This window comes from Asterias amurensis, chromosome 10 (genome assembly GCF_032118995.1).
Source record: "Asterias amurensis chromosome 10, ASM3211899v1".
Classification (NCBI taxonomy): domain Eukaryota; kingdom Metazoa; phylum Echinodermata; class Asteroidea; order Forcipulatida; family Asteriidae; genus Asterias; species Asterias amurensis.
This window is the reverse complement of record NC_092657.1, coordinates 16,360,637-16,385,254: the sequence shown is the minus strand read 5'-3', so window position 1 is coordinate 16,385,254 and position 24,618 is coordinate 16,360,637. Positions and strand designations below refer to the sequence as shown.

The 24,618-nt window shown below is 39.9% G+C and overlaps 1 protein-coding gene across 5 annotated transcripts in view; it reads left to right on the top strand.

Moving 5' to 3' along the window:
- Positions 1-24,618, top strand: part of LOC139942864 (NACHT domain- and WD repeat-containing protein 1-like) — a 54,628-nt gene extending 30,010 nt beyond the window's left edge. For all 5 annotated transcript variants that reach the window (XM_071939661.1, XM_071939660.1, XM_071939663.1 and 2 more), the window contains 15 exons: positions 89-244; positions 865-1,010; positions 2,651-2,865; positions 4,930-5,162; positions 7,321-7,479; positions 8,505-8,634; positions 10,185-10,403; positions 11,409-11,664; positions 13,241-13,538; positions 14,885-15,048; positions 16,016-16,611; positions 18,425-18,796; positions 19,605-19,770; positions 20,216-20,367; positions 20,950-24,618. In XM_071939661.1, coding sequence (XP_071795762.1) covers positions 89-244; positions 865-1,010; positions 2,651-2,865; positions 4,930-5,162; positions 7,321-7,479; positions 8,505-8,634; positions 10,185-10,403; positions 11,409-11,664; positions 13,241-13,538; positions 14,885-15,048; positions 16,016-16,611; positions 18,425-18,796; positions 19,605-19,770; positions 20,216-20,367; positions 20,950-22,488 — 4,801 coding nt within the window. In that variant the 3' untranslated portion in view covers positions 22,489-24,618. The remainder of the gene's footprint in view (positions 1-88; positions 245-864; positions 1,011-2,650; positions 2,866-4,929; positions 5,163-7,320; positions 7,480-8,504; positions 8,635-10,184; positions 10,404-11,408; positions 11,665-13,240; positions 13,539-14,884; positions 15,049-16,015; positions 16,612-18,424; positions 18,797-19,604; positions 19,771-20,215; positions 20,368-20,949) is intronic.

Genomic DNA, 24,618 nt, shown 5'->3' with positions numbered 1-24,618 from the left:
TTTCATAGGAGCCACCATCACCCTCCTCCCCTACCCCTTAATGAAATAGTAGTATGACCCTTGTATGATTGTGTTCTTAACAATGCAGAGAAGATTCCATTGAAGGTGGAGGGGTGTACGATGTCGAAGGTGAGCAAGAAAAGCTAACCGAGAAGGAATACGATGCGGAGATTACCCTGTTGAGAAACTGGTACCAACTGGATGAGAATAGTCTGGCTCCTTGCTACAGACTCCAGAATATCAGGTAAATCAAGATCATGCTCCTCTCAAGTTTGTACGTGAAACCAGACTTCTACTGGTTTTTATACTCATACACTTTTGTTTTGCTGAGATGTGTAGAGTAAACACGCCACTGAAAATATTTTTATTACTCACACTGCACCTCTTTGATTTTTTTTTTCGGTGCATTTTTCCCTCAATCCTAAAATCTAGACTGTTTTAGAAGAATATCAGTTCCTACCTTCAGCTTCCATGAAGTTATTCTCTTTATTTTTTTGTAATTCCTTGCCTACACGTTTCTCTCATTTTTACAATCTAGACAGTTTAAAGAGGAATATTACTTCAAGACGGTCATAAAATAAATGACTGTACCCTTTGCTCTAAAGCCATAGGACACTTTCGGTAAACAGTATTGTCGAAGGCCCAGACTTCGTGTATCACAACTTATATTTAAAGTAACAAACCTGTGAAAATTTAACACGAAACGTCTTGCATCAAGACTAGCGCAGACAACAGGTTATAAACACTGGTCATTATCAACAATTTAAACACTCCCACGTGCCGTGCTATCCACCAATAGGAATAGCATAACTGTCTGAGGTATTTATGAATTAGAATTGAAATATTCCTCCTCTCGTTCCATAGCTCCGTGTTCAAGGATGTACTGAGCAATGATAAACAGAAGAAGCAACGAGCAAGAAACCAGTGGTTCTTTGTACAGATCCGTCTCCTTAAGATCATGCATCGTTACATGAAGGAGGAGGACCAGAGAAGAGATTATTGCATGTCTGGTGAGTAGTGGGCCCAAAACTCAAAACAAAATTTTTATTAAACATGTTAAAAGTTTGGTGTTTCAGCTCAATTGGGAGTGTAGTTGAGTGTGTACCTGGTAAATAGTGAGCACAAGTTAAATTTTTTTTTGAGAAGTTACGGTTTATTGTTTCAAATTATTTGGGAGTGTCAGATATTAAGCTTGGGCGATACCACGATATTATAGAATATCGCGATACTAATTTGGAAACGATTTTGATATCAGACCGATTTGGTTTTAATCGAAATATCGATATATCGCGATATCCTATCGCGATATCGATGAAGTGTCGCAATATCGCGATGTAGTTCCTAGCTGAGACATCTTGCACCCCATACATGTAGGTTTGGAGTAAAACCAGAAGAATAGGTCATTAGAACACCTCTCGTATGCTATGACTGTCTCTTCTACAACTTTCACTGGGAGTTTGAAGACTGATGATGTCAAATTTAATTAATCGCAATTATATTGAATATCGCGATATATTGTCGGCGATACATCGTGAATAAAATAAAACAATATCGCCCAAGTGTATCAGATATATCAGGTGAGTAATGGGCGCAAGCATAACAACAAATTTGGAAAATGTTATTTCTTACCTCAAATTATTTTAAAGTGCCTGATAAGTAAAGTAGTGGGTGCAAGCCGCTCAAGTCAAAATTGAGAAAAGCATTGTGTATTAATTCATGTACTTTAGCTCAAATTTTTTGGGAGTGTCAGTTTAGTGTGTCTTGTGGGTATTGGGCACAAGCTCTAATTTGTTGTTATGGAAAAGTACCATTACAGGAAACCTGTGAACTCCCACTTAACGTGCTGGCACTCACCAACTAAGCTTTCAAGCCCTATGTTTGTGGTCTCCATGTTTTGTCAATATCTTTTTTCGGAGGTGCAAGTGAGAAGCCATTCAATCTATAATCTATAATCTGGTTTTATGATATAACTTGGGAAGCAGCAGCCAGGGGATCATTGTAAGGGGGTGCTACTTTTATTATGCATCTGAAAGCACACAAACTTGTGCAACAAGTGGATTTTTTCTTGTACTATTCTCTTGCAACTTTGATGATCGATTGAGTCAAAATTTTCAAAGATTTGTTCTTTTTTGGGGTGTCGTGGCCGAGCGGTTAAGAGCACCGAATTCAAGCTCTGCTGATTCTGTTCAGCATAGTGTGGGTTCAAATCCTGGTTCTAATCCCTTCTCTCCATCCAGGGGTAAATGGGTACCTGTGAGGGCAGAGATGGTTCTTGTGATTGATTTAGCCGAGTAGCGCATTTGTTGCATGAGGCTGTATACTCCCCAGGGAGCTGAGATGGTTTAAGGAGTGGATTAAGGCCCAGTGACCAGGGGTAATAAGCGCTTTGAGACACCCATTCGGGAGTGAAAAAGCGCTCAAATATAAACTCAAATATTATTATTATGCTACATGTAGTTGTGATACACCAAGTGAGAATACTGGTCTTTGACAATAACAAAATGTGTCCAGTGGCTGTTTGGCCAACCCAGAACAGACTGGACAAGAGCCTTACAACAGACATTATGATGTCCTTTGTCTGTACAACAGAGAAAAATTCATCAGCTTGTATTTTCTGTCCAAACATGGCAAACACTCCGTTTATAAACAGTCACAGAAAAAGAAGTTGAGACTGGCATCCTGGGTTCTCCTCAAGACGTCCACGGTAAAGTTCTCTCCTTCAAGAGATTCATCACAGATCTTCATCTACATCTTCAAGACTACAACGCTAGAGACTACATCAATCTGCATCCAATGAGGCCGGAGGTAGATCTGACATCCTTGGAGAAAATTGACGATCTTAGGGAAGTTCAGATCACAGAAAAGGTAATTCAGTTTCAATACAAACTCACATTTATTTTCCATACTTTCTTGAAGAAAAAAAAACTTGAACAATGCAAATGGTAGCCTTGCTCAAGGCAGTCGAATTATTCACACCGAAAAAAGACCGCCGCTGTATAAAAACCCACCCGTATTTACTGTGCGTAACATCGCACGAAACGACCCCCGTACACTATGCGCATGCGGAGGCCACCAGGCCGACAGCCTTGTAGGGTCTGTGTTGAAGCCACTGACCTCATTACTATAATAAGCGAACAGTTCCCACGGTCAGCTCATTACCATAATGCCCGCGAAAGACGAGACATGTTTACATCACACACGAGCATGATAGGGTCCAAAGGTCGTGATAAGGGAAGTGCGTGATTGGACGTCAAAATGAATAATTCATTTGCCTCACATCCTGTGTTGTCTGATAGGTCTGACGAAAGATATACATATTCATGGGCTGCATACTAGCATATCCGAGAGCCCCCCCAATTTTTTCCATTAGTGGAATTTTTTCAATACAACACATTAAACCCGGAAGATACAGACCTGACAAGGCTGTCGGCCTGACGGCCTCCGCATGCGGTTAGTGGTACGGGTGCGATGACGTGGTGAACAGTATTCGTACGATGTGACAGTGTGTACATGTATACGGGTGGGTCATGCGGTGTGATCGCACACACCACGAACAGGGTATACGGGTGGGTTTACAGCGGCGTCTTTTCGGAGCGAATAATGCGACTGCCTTGAGCAAGGCTATGCAAAGGGGGGAATTTGATATAAATAATAACCCAGTATTATATTCAACCACTTTGAAGATAGAAAACATTAATTACTGGAACTTGTCATTTAACACAGTGTTGTCAAAATAATTGTTAACAAATTGTTGATCTTTTCGACGTTGTAGAAGCCCTAGGCCCAATTTCATAGAGCATTAAGCATAACATTTTGCTAACCACAATCAAATAAATGTTTACGAGAAAAAAGTTGTGTACTCCCCATGGAGCTGAGATGGTGACCAGTGACCAGGGGTACTCGTGTTGAAAGCGCTTTGAGACGCCTGACGGGTGTATAAAGCGAAAACCAATTATTAAATTGTTATTACCAGCTCAAATATCGTTTTACATGAAACAATAGTACTAAAAATAATATCGACCTGTATCGCGCACATATCCACTCGCTAGGTGTTCAAGGCGCAGTTAAAACCAAAAAACAAAACGAAAGAAAACAGACACAACAAAATTAGTCCCTGAAAACCTGTGACATAAGATAAGTTTTGAGAAGAGATTTGAATGTTGTTGTACAAAGAAAAGATCTAAGAGTAAGTGGTAATGGGTTCCAGATGTGTGGTGCATCCAGGTGTGTCCAGACGCATGGTACTGGATCGAAAATTCCTTGTCGGAGTTAAAACTTTAAGTAGTTCTTGGTTAACAGGTCTTTTTCTTCAACTCTACCGCTTAATCTCAGGTGTTTCAACTGGCATTTGACCAGCAGACTACTTTTAAAGGCACTGGACACTGTTGGTGTATACTCAAAATAACTGTTAGCATCAAAACTTACTTGGTATTGAGTAATGGGGAGCTGTTGATAGTTTACAAAATTGTGAGAAATGTCTCCCTATGAAGTAATGCAGTTTTTGATAAAGCGGGAATTTTTCATTAAAATTATACATCTGAAAGCACACAGTTGTGCAACAAGGGCATTTTGTCTTTCATTATTCTCTGGCAACTTCAATGACCAATTATAAGGGAAAATGTTCACAGGTTTGTTGTTTTATGCATTTGTTGGGATACACTTAGTGAGCAGACTGGTCTGCGCCTTTGAGTGAGAACGCTGGTGTTATACCACAATAGACTTTATCGCAAATACCAATGCGCAAGCGCAGACTGTTGAATGAGGTGCATTGTGGGATAGATATGGATCTAATTTGGATACCAGCAAGACCACAATGCACCTAGTTCCAAGCTTTACGCGCGCGCCCCGGTATTTGCGAAAAGGTCTATTACCACAATTTGCGAAGGCACATGTACATCTAAGAATTCTTCTATATGATTTTGCACACAGTTGAAGTACACCGACATCCACGAGTTCACTACAGAGTGGCATAAAGACGGCATCAACCCAACCAGCAGTCGCTCACACTCTCAGTACCTCGATAAATTTGCTAACGAGTTCCACGACTCGTTAAAGGTCATGATAGATAGCGCCACCAGTGTCAACGACAGGTCAATCATCGTGCCGGAAGAGAACACCTTCTACTGGTGCGTTGCGCCCCATGTGAATTTCGTGCAAACTTGGTAGGTATTGTATAATGTACTGTGAAATTGATATTGCAACAATCTCGCTAACGAGAATGACAACATCATAGTCAAGTTATTTGATTCAGTTGACTGGTGCAGGACCCCGGCCACAAGCTTTTATGTAAAAAAAAAATTCTGATTCGTGACGTCACACATCGGCCACAACGCTGACACCCCCAAGGCCGGTACAGGGGAGGCAGTGTAGATGGTAGAGGGGGTAGTTCATGATGACGACGACGCCATTTAGCATCTGCGTCGGCTGCATGCTCTTGCCTATTCAGCTAGAAAGGAGATCCACATTACACTGCAGCTCCCCAGGCTGTCCTTTTCTGAGCTGTTCTTTCCTCTGCCATAGCTGGACATTGATGCTGGCAGCAAAATGCAACAAATACATGTAGTAGTAATAATAAAAGTCACACAAGCGCGAATGGAATACGGAAAAATATAGCACTTCTGAAGTGCTTTTTTTTTTTAGTATTCCATGATGAGCGCACATGTTATAATGAATTTATCTTCCAGTCTCACGTGCAACGCGCAAAGTATAAAATTTCTGAGCAACATTTTGTGCAGAATAGCATGCACACACACAAAGTTTAGAATTAAATTTTTGCACTGTTGGTATATGGAGCTTGCTGCATAGACACTCACAATTACGCACAGAGGAAGTAGTAGCACTCACAATACGCACAGAGGAAGTAGTAGCACTCACAATACGCACAGAGGAAGTAGTAGCACTCACAATACGCACAGAGGAAGTAGTAGCACTCACAATACGCACAGAGGAAGTAGTAGCACTCACAATACGCACAGAGGAAGTAGTAGCACTCACACTACGCACAGAGGAAGTAGTAGCACTCACAATACGCACAGAGGAAGTAGTAGCACTCACAATACGCACAGAGGAAGTAGTAGCACTCACAATACGCACAGAGGAAGTAGTAGCACTCACAATACGCACAGAGGAAGTAGTAGCACTCACACTACGCACAGAGGAAGTAGTAGCACTCACAATACGCACAGAGGAAGTAGTAGCACTCACAATACGCACAGAGGAAGTAGTAGCACTCACAATACGCACAGAGGAAGTAGTAGCACTCACAATACGCACAGAGGAAGTAGTAGCACTCACAATACGCACAGAGGAAGTAGTAGCACTCACAATACGCACAGAGGAAGTAGTAGCACTCACACTACGCACAGAGGAAGTAGTAGCACTCACAATACGCACAGAGGAAGTAGTAGCACTCACAATACGCACAGAGGAAGTAGTAGCACTCACAATACGCACAGAGGAAGTAGTAGCACTCACAATACGCACAGAGGAAGTAGTAGCACTCACAATACGCACAGAGGAAGTAGTAGCACTCACAATACGCACAGAGGAAGTAGTAGCACTCACAATACGCACAGAGGAAGTAGTAGCACTCACAATACGCACAGAGGAAGTAGTAGCACTCACAATACGCACAGAGGAAGTAGTAGCACTCACAATACGCACTGTGCAATAAAAACAGAGGAAGTAGTATACATGTGTTTATCCCCCCTCCAGTTCGAGCATCTGATTGGTGGATTAGCGCATATTGGAAGATAATAATTGAAGTGTCATGATTGGCAAATTTTATGCTCATTCCACTTGTTCATTCCCCATTTGTTTCATTCCTTAACCATGTCAGTTCCCCTTCTATAAAATATGCTAATTATATTCATGATGGGTACAGACCCTAGATACGCCTCTCTTAATATTTATGCATCCACTAGCCGCATAAAAAAACAGCATGATATTCCCTCATTTTGCAAACCAAAAGTGTAAGTGTTAGTGCCCATGCACTGTGTGGGAAAAGTATACTGGTGTAATAGGCACTTTATCTAAACTTTTCTCGGGTAACTTGCGGAAAAGTTTTCCCGTCACCAATTTTTTATCCCTCAACAAAATATTGTGCATTCTGTATAAACTCCAGGAAGAGTTTTCAGGAAAGTTCTATGGGCCATTTTGTTTAATGTTGGTAAAACCGCACGCACTTAGATTTGCTATCTACTGGGAGCCAGCAGTTGTTCCCAAATGGTTTTGGGAAAAACCCTTCCACAAGTTGTGCGGGGAAAGTTTTTATAAAGGCCTTATAAAATGTGTATTTTTTTCTTCTTCTTAATTTTTCAGCGTCAAATCTTTCCACGGGTGTTCAGATACTCTCCTGAGCATCAAACGGTACATCAGGAGCGATGCCAAACATCCGCTTGCCATCCACGGGCCATCGGGAAGTGGAAAGACATCAATTGTTGCCAAAGCAGCTGAACTTGTCAGGGGTTGGATGAAAAGGTATGAGGTGTAAACCACAATCAGCACGGAGAGTAAGGTTTGAAGCTTTCCTGAAGACCAGCTGAGCACACTGTATGAAATGTTTAGGCCATTCTGTGTCTCTAGAGCTGGTTCTTCTCAGAACCAACATTTTTCTCAAAAGAGATAATTATTATTAAAGGCAGTGGACACCATTGGCAATTACTCAAAATAATTATCATCATAAAACCTTTCTTGATTACGAGTAATTGGGAGAGGTTGATGGTATAAAACATTGTGAGAAACAGCTCCCTCTGAAGTGACTTAGTTTTCGAGAAAGAAGTAATTTTTCCCGAATTTGATTTCGAGACCTCAAGTATAGAATTTGAGGTCACGAAATCAAGCTTCAGGAGCACACAACTTCGTGTGACAAGGGTGTTTTTTCTTTCATTATTATCTCGCAAACTCGACGACCGATTGAGCTCAAATTTTCACAGTTTTGTTATTTTATGCATATGTTGAGATACACCAAGTGAGAAGACTGGTCTTTGACAATTACCAATAGTGTCCACTGTTTTTAAAGGCAAACAATAAACAATATACATTTTTTAAATTTTTTATTTGATTGTATTAATCCCTTTGAAAATGTAGATATACAATAAAACCAACCTGTGAAAATTAAATTTTTTTAAAGGTAGTAGCGTTTTTTGAGGTCGCTCAAAAATTGGTTTGTTCTTGATCCACTTACAAGTAGAGGGTCCACTGTTTGGATAAGGACTTACATGTAGATAACAGGTGAGTTGGTAAAGAGGAAATGGATATATTGTTGTGGCCTCTTTAATCAAGCTGTCTGGTAATGATCAATTAATTTCAGCTACTGCAATATTAAAAACCACTGAAACGTGTATATACAAGACAGATAAAGAAGAGAACTGGTTGGATAAAATGCTCTCCCAAAAAGGAATTATATGTAGATAAAAGGTGTGAGTTGGTACAAATGAAAGGATGTATTATTCTGGCTTCCATCTTTAATGGAGCTAATGATTTGTCTCTGTATGTTCCCCCAGTGAAGAGTTGGCCGTCATCGTTCGTTTCATTGGTCTGACATCGGACTCTCATCACATCAGGAAAATCTTGACGGATATTTGTCGACAGATTTGTCATATTTACGGACAGGATTCCTCGTCCATACCAGAGGTATTTTAAACTATTTTATTGACATATTAATTTTGGTTTTACCCTTATAAACCGATGTGTGTTTACACTGTATGTATACTTTTCTGAGTTCTGTGAAAAAAATCACTTATTCAAGCGGGTGGGATTCAAACCCATGACCTTTGCAATTCTAGAGCCGTGTCTTTATTTCAGATCCACTTTGTTGTAGTAACATGTTTTTATTCTTTTACACATCGGTTTAAAGGCAGTGGACACTATTGGTAGTTGTCAAAGACCAGTCTTCTCACTTGGTGTATCTCTACATATGCATAACATAACAAACCTGTGAAAATTTGAAAAAAAACACTCTTGTCACACAAAGTTGTGTGCTTTCAGATGCTTGATTTCGAGACCTCAAATTCTAAATCTGCGGTCCCGAAATCAAATTTGTTGAAAATTACTTCTTTCTCAAAAACTACGCTACTTCAGAGGGAGTCGTTTCTCACAATGTTTTATACTATCAACCTCACCCCATTACTCAATACCAAGTAAGGTTTTATGCTAATAAATATTTTGAGTCATTACCAATAGTGTCCAATGCCTTTGAAGCCATTGGACACTTTTGGTAAACAGTATTGTCCAAGGCCCACACTTCATGTGTCACAACTTGATAAAATAGCAAACCTGTGAAAATTTAGGCTCAATCGGTCATCGGAGTCAGGAGAAAATAACGAGAAAACCCACCTTTGTTTCCGCGCATTTCGCCTTACGACATATTGTATTTAAAATAAATCCGTAGTTCGCGATATCCAGAATTGATATTGTTTTAATGTTTTCTCAAAAAGTAAAGCATTTCTTGGAATAATATTTCAAGAGATGTCTTTCACCATTACCTTCTGTAAACCCCATAAATTATTTGTAAATCTGTAACCCTTTTTTTTTTCTGTACCAAAAGTGTCCAATGGCATTAAGGGTTAAACCACAAAGGGGTAAAATCAAAATTTGGTTCAAGTTTGTTTGTTGATGACAGACTGTGAATGGGGTTTTTCAGCCCCAGGTTTTTCAGTCTGTTGAAAGTTGATAGCCCAAATCAGTTAATAAGTATAGCCCCCACCTTGAAGTGGATGTTACCTAAAATATCTCATCAGAAGTTCTTGTAAAGGGAAGGTACACCTTCGGTAATTGTCAAAGACCAGTCTTCTTACTTGGTGTATCCCATCATAAGCATACAATAATAAGCCTATGAAAGTTTGGGCTCAATTGGTCATCGATCTTGTGAGGAAGTGATGAAAGAAAAAACACCATTGTCGGACGAATTTGTGTGCTTTCAGATAAGAATAAAAGACTTCTGTGAGAAATTACCTCTTTCTCAAAAACTAAGTAACTTCAGAGGGAGTCATTTCCCACAATGTTTCTAAACTATCAACAGCTCTTTAATGCTCGTTACCAAGTCAGTTTTAAGTTAATATTTGTTTTGAGTAACTACCAAACGTGTACCTTCCCTTTAAAGATCTTTGCACCCAGCTGCACATTATTATATAATTTTTCTTATCGATGAGTTTAAATTGAAGGGAAATTTTCTGCATTTTCAGGATTATTTCGGTCTGATGAATGATCTCGAGAATCGTTTCCGCGCGGCCTCATCTCAACGTCCCCTCGTTATCTTCCTCGATGCCCTCGATCAGCTCTCCGATGAGAACAACGCTCGCAATCTCATGTGGCTACCTAAGAATCTCCCTGAACACGTACATCTGGTGGTTTCCACGGTGACCATTGAAGAGGAACAACATGAGTGCTTCAAAGTCTTAAAGGTCAGAGTTCATTTAATTTTTGTTTATACAATTTCATGTACGTATGCTTAACCCTTTAGCACGCAATAATAAACATAACGTCAGTCACTCCTAACTGCGCCATGAAAATTCGAATCGATTTTTAGTCGCACCCAGAAATCATCGGATAAATGTCGGTGTGATTATTTTCTTGTGGTACAAGTTGAGTTTATTTTGTAGAGGGTGAAGATATCTTTTGAATGATTTTCATAGTTGTTTTTGTGTGCGTCACCAAATTCAAATTTTCAGGTTGGAAACATGAGGGGGATCAAACAGGTTTGAAAACATTGTTTGCATATGAAGTGAACGTTGTGCACACAAGTTTTCTCAACTGTACTGTTGTCTGACAGGAAAAGAAAGCTACAAAAGTAATTGAAAATAATCACAACGTACAACAAACGCTTTTTATAAAACCAACTCGTCCGATCCAAGTCAACGTCTTCCGTTAAAGCCATTATACACTTTCGGTAAACAGTATTGTCCAAGTCCCACACTTCGTGTATCACAACTTATATATAAAACAACAAACCCGTGAAAATTTAGGCTCAATCGGTCATCGGAGTCGGGAGAAAAAAACGGGAAAACCCACTCTTGTTTCCGCGCGTTTCGCCGCGTCATGACATGTGTTTAAAATAAATCCGTAATTTTCGCTAACGAGAATTTATATTGTTTTACCGTTTTCTCAAAAAGTAAAGCATTTCATAGAATAATATTTTAAGAGACGTCTTTCACCATTACCTTCTGTAAACCCTGTAAATTATTTGTAAATCTGTGAACTTTTTTTGTTTTTTCTGTACCGAAAGGGTCCAATGGCTTTAACAATATAATAATTTTCATTTTGTTACTTTCTAGATGTACTGGTCATTTCCCATATTGAAATCTTTTCCAAAAAGGGTGTAGAATAAACGTCATATTGAATAGAATTTAATTGAATATTAAGTCATGATTTCATTGTGACAATGATATTTTTGATTGTCATATTTTTAGAAAGTACTCCCAGAGTCGAATCTCCTCCCAATTCCAAACCTCAGTCCGACCGACACGTCATTCATTCTCAGTCACCGCCTTGCCCTCAAGAATCGCCGCCTGACGTCGGAGCAACGGTCAGCCGTTATGAAAGCATGCGAGGAGAACGCCTCCCCGCTGTTTGTGACGTTAGCAGCTGACGAGGCAGCCAGATGGAACAGTCAGCTGACCGGGAGGGCGCTATTCCTTCCTGGAACGCTAAAGAAGCTTGTGAATCGTAAGAACCGTTGAAAAGTTATAATTTTCTTTCTTAAAGGTACATGTACACCATGTTTATTAAATATTGTATACTTAGTATTTTCCGTAGTTTTGTGAGAAAACAAAATCCAACCGACCCAAGTTTGATTTAGGAAAACTTGGGTCTGCTTTTAATTGGTGATTCACGTAACATTTTAGTAAACAAAACCTACATGTACCTGTTGTGTTGTCTTTTCTGAAAAAGAGAAAATTTCCACTTGGCTGTGCCCCCAATTTCTTAAACTCTTTTATCACTTTGTTTACGTTCTATTAACATGTATATTGATATATATTTGGTTTGTGGTAACACCATGTGTGTATCTACATGCATGTATACTTGCCAGGTAGAGTTTGTTCTTAGAGAATACACATTTCCCGCGGTTCGTAGTATAGCGGGAAATAATTGTCTTATAGGAATTCGAGAAATGCATTGTGCATTCAGGTGGCCATTATGTAATAGGGGCGAAGAGGGAGGTTTAAAAGGAGGTTACAAAGGGTATTGTAGTCAGTCTAGCAAGCACTTTCACAGCGTACTTCTCGTTAAGTTTAATTACTATGGAATAAGTAAGGTAATTTATTTAAATTTAATTTTGGCAGCCAAGGTGAGGTCCAACACCTTCACGGAGGGGGACTCCGAATGTCTTTGGGCACAGGTTTCCAGAGTAACTTCTCTGGTTTTTCCTGGAAGTCGTGTTCCCTCAATGATGTGTTTTTTAGTGCACAGTGCAAATTGCAAGGTGCAGGGTGCAACATGTGCAGAGTGCAAAATGTGCAGAGTGCAAAATGTGCAACATGTGCAGAGTGCAAAACGTGCATGCAGGGTTCAAAGTGCAAAATGCAAAGTGCAAGGTGCAAAGTGCAGAATGCAAAGTGCAGAATGCAAAGTGCAGAGTGCAAAATGCAAAGTGCAAAGAAGGTACAATGTCAGCTTAATGGTATGACGTAAAGTTAATACAATATAATATGTACACACTTAAGTTATGTTTTCTTATGGTTTCTTATATAATAAAAGAGCAGGCGTCGCTCCTTGTGCTTCGCTAACGCCACAACTGTGTATGGGGAAGAGTTATTATAATTGTGTACTATGCAGTGAAGTGTAGATAAGACCTGTCTTTCTTTATTCTACTACCGCAGAGTAGATTGTTCGGGTGTTCGGGAGACTTCTCAGTTCTGAAAAGAACTGTCCTGCTTATTAACTGTTACGGTACCCGGGCGGATGGTATAGAAATAGGCTGGGAGTACTACTTAAGCTTATAGGATCGTAATTAACTGTTCTACCGCGGAGTCAGTTCTTGGGTTGGTCTCAACGTTTTGACTAGTTTTCAACGTTTCGACTAGCTTGCTCTAGTCATCGTCAGTTCTCTAAGAACAAACTCTACCTGGCAAGTAGATACACACATGGTGTTACCGCAAACCAAATATATATGATACCTCACCATGCAATGCCTCAAATCCTATATATGTTTTTATATTGGTTGAGGAATTTGGAAATAAATGTTGTTGAGTTAATAAAGAGTTGAATTGACGTAGTAGAATTTATATTTGTTCTGAACCAGATATAATCATTCGTTTGGAATCCACCTACGGTGAGCCTCTCGTCCGACGAACCCTCGGCTACATCACAGCTTCGCAGAACGGTCTCTCCTGGTCAGAGCTAGAAGACCTCCTCTCACTGGACGATGCCGTCATGAACGACGTCGTGGCTCAGAATGGCACCTCCCTAAGGCGTCTACCCCCTGTGTTGTGGTGTCGACTACGGGCAGAGTTGGAGCAGTATCTATCGCTCGGGGTCGTTGATGGGTGTTGGACTTATCGATGGCTGCACAGAGAATTCTACGAATGCGCTACTGAAAGGTGAGTCTTTGTTTTCATTTGTTACTGTTGGAAAATCACTAGGCTGCAACACAACACAAAATACAGTACTACATACATCGGTGTACATGTATATGGGTAAAAACCAAAAATTAATATATATATCCCCGATGCAAATTTAACATCTATTAAATCATTTGCAGTACCCGCTGCTAAAACATAGGATTCGAACTGCCTCTAGCCACCAGGCAATCTCGGTAGTCTAGTTGGTATGACACTGCTCTAGAGTTGCAAAGGTCGTGGGTTTGAATCCCACCTGAGTAAAATGCCTGTGATTTTTTTCACAGGACTCGGGAAAGTACTGAGTATACAATGCTACATACATCAGTGTATATGGGTAAAAACCAAAAATTAATACAACACAAATTGTATTTTGCATCTTCGCTTTGAAAGAGATATTCTCGTTCTTTAAAGGACTTTTTTTACAGCTTCTCTGCTATTTGTGTTGGAGTGGGGTTTTTTTTGCAATAAAAAATAACTGCATAATTAGAGCACTAAAACCATTGCTTTGTACATGTTGTATATTGGGCTGATGTGATGACAGGACGCATGCCCGTTTGTACATCTACCTTGTGCTCAACTCTAAGGCATTTGTCAAGCAATAGCGTCTGTACTCAGGGGTGAATATAACTACCAAGGTTAAAGGTCAAAGGCTAATTGTTTAATAGCTCTAAGGTATTTTCACAATTGTTTGCAATGATAGTGATTTGGGGTAGAACAAAGAAAATTTACTAGAGCAGGATGAACTTGCCGGCGCTCTACCAACTGAGCTATCTAGCCCTATATTGGGGATTTCTCCTATTTTGGCAATCCAGACTATTTGAAGAGGAATATCTATTCCTACCTTCAGCTCACCTGAGTTAATATAATAATATTGTGAGTTTATATAGCGCTTTTTCACTCCCGAACGGGTGTCTCAAAGCGCTTCAAATTATTACCCCTGGTCACTGGGCCTTAATTCACTCCTTAAACCATCTCAGCTCCCTGGGGAGTATACAGCCTCGTGCAACAAATGTGCTACTCGGCTAAATCAATCACAAGAACCATCTCTGCCCTCGCAGGTACCCATGTACCACTGGGTGGAGAGAAGCAATAATAGTTAAGTGTCTTGCTCAAGGACACAAGTGTCAAGACCGGGAATCAAACCCACACTCTGCTGAGCAGAATCAGCAGAGCTTGAATTCGGTGCTCTTAACTGCTCGGCCATGACACCCCATCACAGATTGAATAATTTGTTGTCTTGTAGCCCCATTCCAAGAGTGGTTTTTAGCCTTTTTTTAATAAAAATTTCTTTGTTCTTATATTGAATTCTGTTTTCTCTTCTTAAGATATCTAAAACAACGAGACAAAGCTCCCTCCTACCACTCCGCCCTGAGTGAGTTCTTCATGGGGAAGTGGGGAAACATTAAGAAACCGTTTCCTGGTAACGACGGAGGAGCGGAACGATTCGTTGATCCCATGCCGCTGGTTTGGAACCACCTCTTCCCTAATGGTAGGTTTATGGTAAATGTTTTGCTGTTAGCACAGTTTGTTGATCCGGCTGAAATTCGTCCAACTTCAAGGGAAGGTACACATTTGGTAGTTACTCAAAACAAATATTAACTTAAAATCTGACTTGGTAACGAGCTTTAGAGAGCTGTTGATGGTATAAAGCAATGTGAGAAACGGCTCCCCCTGAAGTAGCATAGATATTGAGAAAGAGGTAATTTCTCACTAAAATAACAAAAGGCTTCTAGCCAGAAGTCTTTTATTCCTAACGATAGCACACAAATTTGTCCAACAAGGGTGTTTTTTCTCTCGTCATCTTCTCGCAACTTAGATGACCAATTAATCTCAAATTTTCACAGGCTTGTTATTTTTTGCTTCATAAATGTTGGGATACATCAAGTGAGGAGACTGGTCTTTGACAATTACCAAACGTGTACCTTCCCTTTAAAGAATAGAGTGAGAAAACTAGCTGCCAACACTTTGTGTGTTGACAAAATTGGTGTCGTGAGAAACACTGAGTAGGGCTATTGTTTATTTGAAAAATGTAAGCTTTATTGGCAGGTCATCAGGCAAACTCTTAATCATAGCCTCTAGAGTAAAATATTTAGTGAGAACGGATGAATCAAGAGTCAACTGCATTGCAACACTGCACTGAAAGCAACAAAACCACTGTGCTTTGATGATGTACATGTAGAGTTCGTAATAAACAGTATCACAGGGCCTATTTTCAAGTAAGCGGTGGTTTTACTGTAAAAAAGCATCTGACTTTTTTTGAGAGGTTGGCTATCATGCCAGTGTATGAAATTAAACTATCATTCAGTTTTTGCTTTTGAAATTTTGTTTCTTCTTTTTTACACATACCGGTACTTTCCAGGGGACCCCTTGATTGATACTTGTTATACAAATGACATTAAAGACCTCTTAGTTCTGAGCAGACGAATTTATCTCTGTTCTGTGCTTGACTTTTTCAGGGGAATCCAAGCCAGTGAACAACCTCCGCAAACTGAATGAGCTACCCTATCACCTCCTCCACTCCAACCAACTCGACAAACTCAAAACCGAAGTCCTAATCAACTACGAATGGACCCTCGCCAAACTCAAAGCCACATCCCTACGTATCCTCCTCGACGACATCCAAAGCGCCCTCATTGTCAAACCCAACGATTTAGAATTGCGTCTCATGAGTGACACCCTACAGCTCTCATCGGTGGCGCTGGGGAAAGATCCCAACCAACTCGGGTCTCAGTTGATGGGACGGTTGTACAACATCATTGCAACGGATAAACCGATGTCTGTAGGTGACCCTAAAAAGTACCCTTCAGTCGCCGTGATGTTCGGAGCTCTGAATCGGAGCTCGGTGCCACTTCTCATGCCGTCTGCAACTTGTTTATCCCAACCTGGCGGGGTGTTGTATGATCTACTTGCGGGTCATACAAGCGAGATTACGGCGGTGACCGTCTCATCGGATGGTAGCATCGCTGGAACAGCCTCGACGGATGGAACAGTGAAGATGTGGGATTTAAGGAGTCGGAAGGTTCTGAAGACTCTGCCGAAAATGGGAATGGAGGTAGGACAAAGTACAGATGGAGATGAAATAATAATAATAATAATTTATTGGTCTTATATTGCGCTCTCTCCAGGACCAGCCTGTTCGAGGGCGCATGACAGTAAAAATTGCAAAAGATTAAGAAAATGACATACAGTAAGTGAAAAGTGAAAATCAAAGTGACATTTGAATGAGTCAAAATTTGTGTAATCGATTTTACTGGATATCTGGTACCCACCACCATGGTGACCCCTCCCCCCTCAAAATAATTCAAATAAATTCATGAAATAGAGGCAATAATATTATGGAGGCATATTCAAAAGACAAAATCTTTAAAGACACTGGACACCCTTGGTATTAGTCAAAGACCAGTCTTCCCACTTGCTGTATCTCATCATATGCATAAAATAACAAACCTGTGCAAATTTGAGCTCAATCGGTCGTCAAAGTTGCAAGATAATAATCGAAGCAAAAAACAAGTTTTCAGAAGTTTTCAGATGCTTGATTTTGGGACCTCAAAACATAGTTCTGAGGTCTCGAAATCAAATTCGTGCAAAATTACTTCTTTCTCAAAATCTATGTTACTTCAAAGGGAGCTGTTTCTCACAATGTTTCATACTGTCCAACCATGAAAGGTTTTATGATAATGATTATTTTGAGTAATTACCAACAGTGTCCACTGCCTTTAAAGGAACACATTGCCTTTGATCGGTCGAGTTGGTCTTTGAAAAGCGTTTGTAATCGTTGTTTTATAAGATGCATATCGGTAGAAAGATGTTGTAAAAGTAGAATACAATGATTCACACAAACATGCCTCGAAATTGCACGGTTTTCCTTTTACCTCGTCGACTAACACTGTCGGCCATTTATGGGAGTCAAAATTTTGACTCCCATAAATGGCCGACCATGTTAGTTCGCACAGTAAAAGGAAAACCACGCAAGTTCGCGGCAAATTTGTGTGGATCATTGTATTCTACTTTTAAAACATCTTTCCAACCATATGCATTTTATAAAAAACGGTTACAAACGCTTTTTATAGACCAACTCGTCCAATCCAGAGCAACGTGTTCCTTTAAGCAGAACATAGAGACAATGACAAGACAGGACAAAGCAATAAAGCAAACGTAATAATAAAGTATTGTCCTATAAACCTCAAGCCATTGAAACCATAGTCCTTTTGAGTAGTCGCATCTTCTTAAAGGCAGTGGACACTATTGGTAATTACTCAAAATAATTATTAGCATAAAAACTTACTTGGTAATGAGTAATGGGGAGAGGTTGATAGTATAAAACATTGTGAGAAACGGCTCCCTCTGAAGTGACGTAGTTTTCGAGAAAGAAGTAATTTTCCATGAATTTGATTTCGAGACCTCAGATTTAGAATTTGAGGTCTCGAAATCAAGCATCTGAAAGCACACAACACCGTCTGACAAGGGTATTTTTTCTTTCATTAATATCTCGCAACTTTGACGACCGATTGACCGATTGTTAATTTATGCATATGCTGAGATACACCAAGTAAGAAGACTGGTCTTTGACTAACAATTACCAATAGTGTCCAGTGTCTTAAATGAGCCTGGAATAACCTCTCATGCATGACGATTATTCTAGTTTACAAGAATCTATTTATACTAAGTTTCAACAAACACTACACCGGTAGCGGAGAAAGAAACACTGGTACCGGGGTGAATACAGCATGTTTAATTTTGCAATTTTCCCAAAGTTATTCAAACAGTGTCTCAGCAACTTAGAGCAATCGTTTGATTTTTACGCTCTATAAATTGACTTTTGATTTATTGATTGATCGATTGACTGATTAATATTATTAATTTAGGTGAGCATCATCCGCTTTGCCTTACGAAACCACATCCTCATCGCAGTCACCTACAACAAAATCCACGTCTGGGATCTGGATAAACGTATCCTCATCAGCACCATGGAAGAATACATCGACCCCCCAAGTATAACCATCGCTGGAGAGGACGAGCAGTTCCTCTGCGCTTTCTTCAGTGGGATTAACGCCATGAGGACGTGGGAGCTTGGGGGTGGGGAGTGCTGCTTGGTGGCGGGGAGGGAGATCGCTGGGGAGGGGATACATAAGGACCAGTCCGTGTGTGTTTCCATCGGAACATCTGGGGAGAAAGTGCTTTATGCTTTCCGGAGCGACAATAAGGCTTATGTTGTGAATGCTAAGACAGGACAGAGAGTAAGTTGTTCTTGTTGAAAATTTTTCAGTTAGATTTCGTTTTTCATGTAAAAATGTAATTTTTCTTTTAAATGCCAATTGTAAACATTTCTCTTCAAGTTAATGTTTTAAATTCACGTTGCCTTGCCTCACCTTGAGCTGCTAATTTCTTTCAAGTCTCTTTTTTAAAACAGTCTTGGTTGTTTTCAGAAATTGTAGAAACTGTAATACTTGTAATGCTACTTCTTTGTAGCGTTGTCTGGAATTGGTGCATTTAAATTATTGTTATATTGTTTAAGGTTGGGGTTTGTAAAATGTGGCTATGATCACTTCTGTTATATAATCCTACTTTTGCTTTAGAAAACACTTCATTGTCTTTCCCTAGTGTGTATATTATAAGAGATGTATTAGTTTTATTCATTCGCACAGAATAATTAAAGCCATTGGACACTTTCGGTAAACAGTATTGTCCAAGGCCCACACTTCGTGTATCACAACTTATATATAAAATAACAAACCTGTGAAAATTTAGGCTCAATTGGTCATTGGAGTCGGGAGAAAATAACGGGAAAACTCACCCTTGTTTCCGCACATTTCATGACATTTGTTTAAAATAAATCCATAATTCTCGAAAACCGTGAACTTATATTGTTTTAAGGTTTTCTCAAAAAGTAAAGCATTTCTTGGAATAATATTTCTAGAGAAGTCTTTCACCATTAACTTCTGTAAACCCTTTAAGTTATTTGTAAATCTGTGAACTTTTTTTTTTTTTTTTTTCCAAAAGTAACTTGTACTGTTCCTTTTTAAACATAATTTCTTGTTTTTATAGCTGCATGAGTTGAAAGCACCGGGCCAGGCTGCTTCTGTGACGGCTCTGGGGATCTCCAAAGATTACTACATCGTGGTGTGTCGTTATCTCTACATGAAGCTCTCTGAGATCCACCAATTGGAACTCTACGACGTCAAGACCGGAAAGTACGAACGAGCTGTCAAAGGTATGACACCTATTTAGTCATAATACTGCATCAGTTATGTGCTCAGTGTTTTTATTGTATTTGTTTCATTTCCTGCTACTTTGTGAACTCATCAGAAAGGAATAGGATCGGTAGAGTTGACAAAATAGTTGCATGAAATTTCTTCCTTGAAAACAACAGGATTACCAACCAAATTTCCCTTTGCTGCTTATTATAAGTTATCATACAAGCGCGAGCGGAATACAGAAAAATATAGCGCTTCTGCGTCCCATATCAAACGAGACCTGGCCTCGTTGTGTATGGGATTATGGGATGCTATATTTTCCGTATTTCCACGAGCGCGCGTGTGATAACATATTTATTTTTAAGCAAACTTGGCGCGTGACATAGAACACACAACTACTAGTGATATTAGCCTTTTGAATCTAATAATAATTGATTTTTTTTATTATTATTTTTTTATTAGGTTGTACCCATGACGTTGTGAACGAGCTGTACGTCAATCGTATGGGATCCCATGCTTTGTGTCTCTGCCCATCGGCACAATCCAACACCAGCCATATATCAGTCTGGAATCTAGAGACAGAAGATCACAAACACATGGCTAAGCATGCACAGGTACCAGTCTACTCAATTCAATTCAGTTTATTGTCCTACCGTTGGAAAGATTCCCTTGCATATCATACACATTATAATTACACACAAACAAAATGAGAATTTACTCTGTTTAGTAAAAGTGTCGTAATTCCACTGTTCCACGTAGAATTCCACTGTGCGCTAGTACTGTCTTTAACTGGTATCCTGGTCATATGTGCAAGAAAAGTTCAATGATTTGGAAAACTTTCTCATTCTTTAAAAACTGGAAAAGCTTGGAAAGCAGTGATCACTACCTTTATTATGTCAGAAAGATATATTTATGACACAAGTTTCAAATCTGGGATAGTAAAACTAAACAATTTACTGGCCTCTGGGCTTGTTTAAGAAAAAGCTAACAGTTAATTTTCATAAACTGCTTTGTGTTTATTTTGTTTTTTTACCCATACATCGGTGTATGGGTAAAAACCAAAAACACTAAAAAAAAAAAAAAAAAAAGTTAATTCTTTATCTCGATGCAAATTTAACATCTCTATTAAACTGCATGTGTTTTTAAGATAAGATTAGCCAGCAACTTCAGCTAATTCTTTACCATTATTTTCCTAGATGTCTACCATGGGAGCTTGCGTTGATCTGAGCTTCTGCCTGAGTGCCTCCAGACAGGACAAAGCGTTACGCATCTGGAACATCAGTAAGAACGTCAACGACCGTGAGGGTACCGACTCCAAAAGTAAGAAACGAGAAGGAGTGTCCAGCCTCGTCCCAATGATAAACAACCCTAGGTACGTCGTCGCGAAGTCCATCGACAATGGCCCTCTGAGTGTTTGGAACGTCCTGAAAGGGAAATGCTCTGGGAATGCTGTCCGCATAGAGCGAGGTTTGGTCGACCAGCATGATGTGTTTCTGATCCGTAATCACAAAGCCGTGATCTTGTCCGACCGCGGTATGTCGTCCGTCAGCGAGAAGCCGACGCCAGTCTTCCAGACGGTCTTCATGTATAATTTGAAGCTTAAGAAGTATTACCGTAAGCTTACGGGTGTCTTTATCGTTCCGTCCCCGGCGCACGAGTACCGTCTCCTGGATGGGGAGCTCTTGCTCGGGTTATCAGAGAGCCGGGACCATCTGATCTGTTGGAGTCTAGTGACTGGGCATATTAAGTTTAGGATTAAGAGTAAGTTCAAGGAGTTGGAGAGATGGCGAGGGATGAGGCGAGATGAAGAGGAAGCCTTGAGGCAAAGAACTAAGAGAGGGACAAGTGCCAAGATGACTCCATGGGATCGGAGGTCGGAATCTCACACTGCCAGGCAGCGACGGAGGGACAGCGAGTTCAGCGAAGAGAAGAAGAGGCTGGATGATTTGAGGAAGGAGAAAGAAAATGCCATCGAGCAGTACGTCATGAGCAAAGACGAGAAGGTCATCGTCTGCTGCTACTTCGCTCATCACATGTGCGTCTTCGATGTTGAGACCCAGACTCACTTACAGACGCTGGAGAATGAGAGCTCCATGCTTTATCTCTACAACTCTGCGTTGACGCACACCGGGAGTTTCCTGGCCCATGCTAACTACGACGACTGTGCAAAGTGTAGTTACGTCACACTCTGGGACTTACAAAGCGGGCAGGTCAGGAAGCGCATTAAGAATGAGCCGAATGTCTGCTGCGTTGGAATCAACAGCGACGCAACACGCGTATTCTTCGGTAAGGAGAGCAACATCCTCAAAATTTGGGACGTCCGACGGAAATCTACTCTCCGTAAGCTACGTGGCTACAAGGGCATGAAGCTCACGATGGAGAGCAAGATATTCATGATCGACGATGGAGCCAGGGCGATCGTCTTCGCCACTGACATCTCACTCTGGGACCTTGATCGTGGAACAATGGTGGCTCTCTTCACTCCAGATATACGCATCACATGCGTGGAGGTGGTGATGAGCGGGAAACTCATTGTGTTAGGGTTGAGAGAAAGCGCAGATCTCATCACGCTGAAACTCCGAGGGCGCGACATCAAAGCGATTGATTTGATCTCCGGAGCTGGAGGGGAGGAACTCTTTGGTGAGACAACGGGCGACACGACAGAAGAAGAAGATGAGGATGATGAAGAGGAAAGTGAAGTTGCGTCAAATAAAGGATCAGAACAATCGTACTAAAATCAAACCCATGTTATCAGAAACAGGCATGAAAATCAACAGCAGAAGATTCATAAAACAGAAATCCCGGCCCAATATGCTCCTAGTTTCAGCCTGGTCTACATGAACAAAAGGAAATTAGTAGCTTGTCATAACTTTCCTTGGTTTTTTTTTCCTGCTGAAAAATTGCAGAAAGGAACAAGGGTTCAGATGTTAGTCTTAAAGGTATTTTACAGGCTTGGTAGAGCTAAAAAAAATAGTCACAGACCATTTTCATGTTTTTGTGATCAAGTATCACATGAAATAACAAACCTGTCAAAATTTGGGATTAATCCGTTATGTAAATCAGGAAAGAATAGTTGAAAACCATGTTCAATTTTCAGCTTCTGTAATTTGGGTTGTAACAGCTACAATCCGCTGTTTCGTTTCTTTTTAGGTTTTTAGATGCAGTTAAGTTTTCTATACTTAAAGGCAGTGGACCCTATTGGTAATTACTCAAAATAATTATAAGCATAAAACCTTACTTGGTAACGAGTAATGGGGAGCTGTTGATAGTATAAAACATTGTGAAAAACGGCTCCCTCTGAAGTGACATAGTTTTTGAGAAAGAAGTAATTTTCCACGAATTTGATTTGAAGACCTCAGATTTAGTATTTGAGGTCTCGAAATCAAGCATCTGAAAGCACACAACTTCGTGTGACAAGTTTTTTTTTTCTTCTTCCATTATCTTGCAACTTCGACGACCAATTGAATTCAAATTTACACAGGTTTTTTATTTTATGCAAATGTTGAGATACACCAAGTGAGAAGTGTGGTCTTTGACAATTACCAATAGTGTCCACTGTCTTTAATAAATTTTACATACAAATTGGTTCTATGATTTTATTATCTGCAACCTTTTAGACCAATCTTGTAAACACCTTTAAATGTTTTTTTTTTAAGGGATGAAGAAACCTCTCAAGATTTCCCGAGGTTCACAGAAGACAATAGAAAACGGGACGGGCAGGGGTTGGGGATTTTTCAATGCCTCATATTATGGTTCTTTGCATTTGTGCCACCGCATACACAACACCTGCAGTTGAATGATTTCAAATTGAATGGCAGGCACTGGGGAATGATCAAAATAACGGACCGACACTCGCCGAAACTATCTCGTTACGGGAATGCTTCGAAAACAAAAAGAGGCTAGACTAAAACATCCTTTTCTACCGGCAACTCGCACCTGTTACTTCCTTGTAAATCCTGTGAACAAATTAAGTTTAAAGACACTGAACACTCTGAAAGTTTGTATAATACTCAGCGCCTTGAGTACCTTGTTTGGTAGATACGGGCGCTATATAAGACTTCGTTATTACTATTAGCAGTTGTGTGTTTTCAGATGCTTGATTTTGAGACATCAAATTCTAAATCTGAGGTCTTTATATCAAATTTATGGAAAATTACGTTCTCGAAAACTGCATCAATTCAGAGGGAGCCGTTTCTCACAGTTTTATACTATCAACAGCTCCACATTACTCGTTACTAATTAAGGTTTTATGCTAATAATTATTTTGAGTATTTAAAAATAGTGTCCACTGCCTTTACCAGAGCAAATTTCTCAGGCATTAATTCATTATTGTATAGCATGTGTAAAGAAAGAGGCCATAATAAAACATCATTTGTATCTGTCAACTCACACCTGTTATCTTCAAGTAACTCCTTTTCCAGACTGGATTTAATTGGATCATCCACAAACCAGTAGGGCTACTGACTTGCAGATGAACTGCCGATCCCTTTATTTAATGACCCAAGTAATTCAATGTTAACACACACACTCACTGAAAAAGGTGGGCTCTCAGTTTTTGTGGCCAAACTTGGAAATTCTTTAATGGCACTTTCCAGTAAAGTCTATGTAAAAAGATAAAATTTGCATGAAACTTATTTTTTATATAACATTGCCGATCAGAACTAACAAATTTCATGCAAATTATGCAAATTATATTGTAATCGATGATCAAAAGAAGGCACCTTGTACGCTTATTTTATAAACCTTTTGACCAATCCAAATTTGCTTCTCGCAAGCGCAGCTCGGTTCTGTTGATAGTATGAAGAGCCTGTTGTAACAAAACAATTAAATAAACTGAAATGCCTATAATGTATTTTGATAATGTA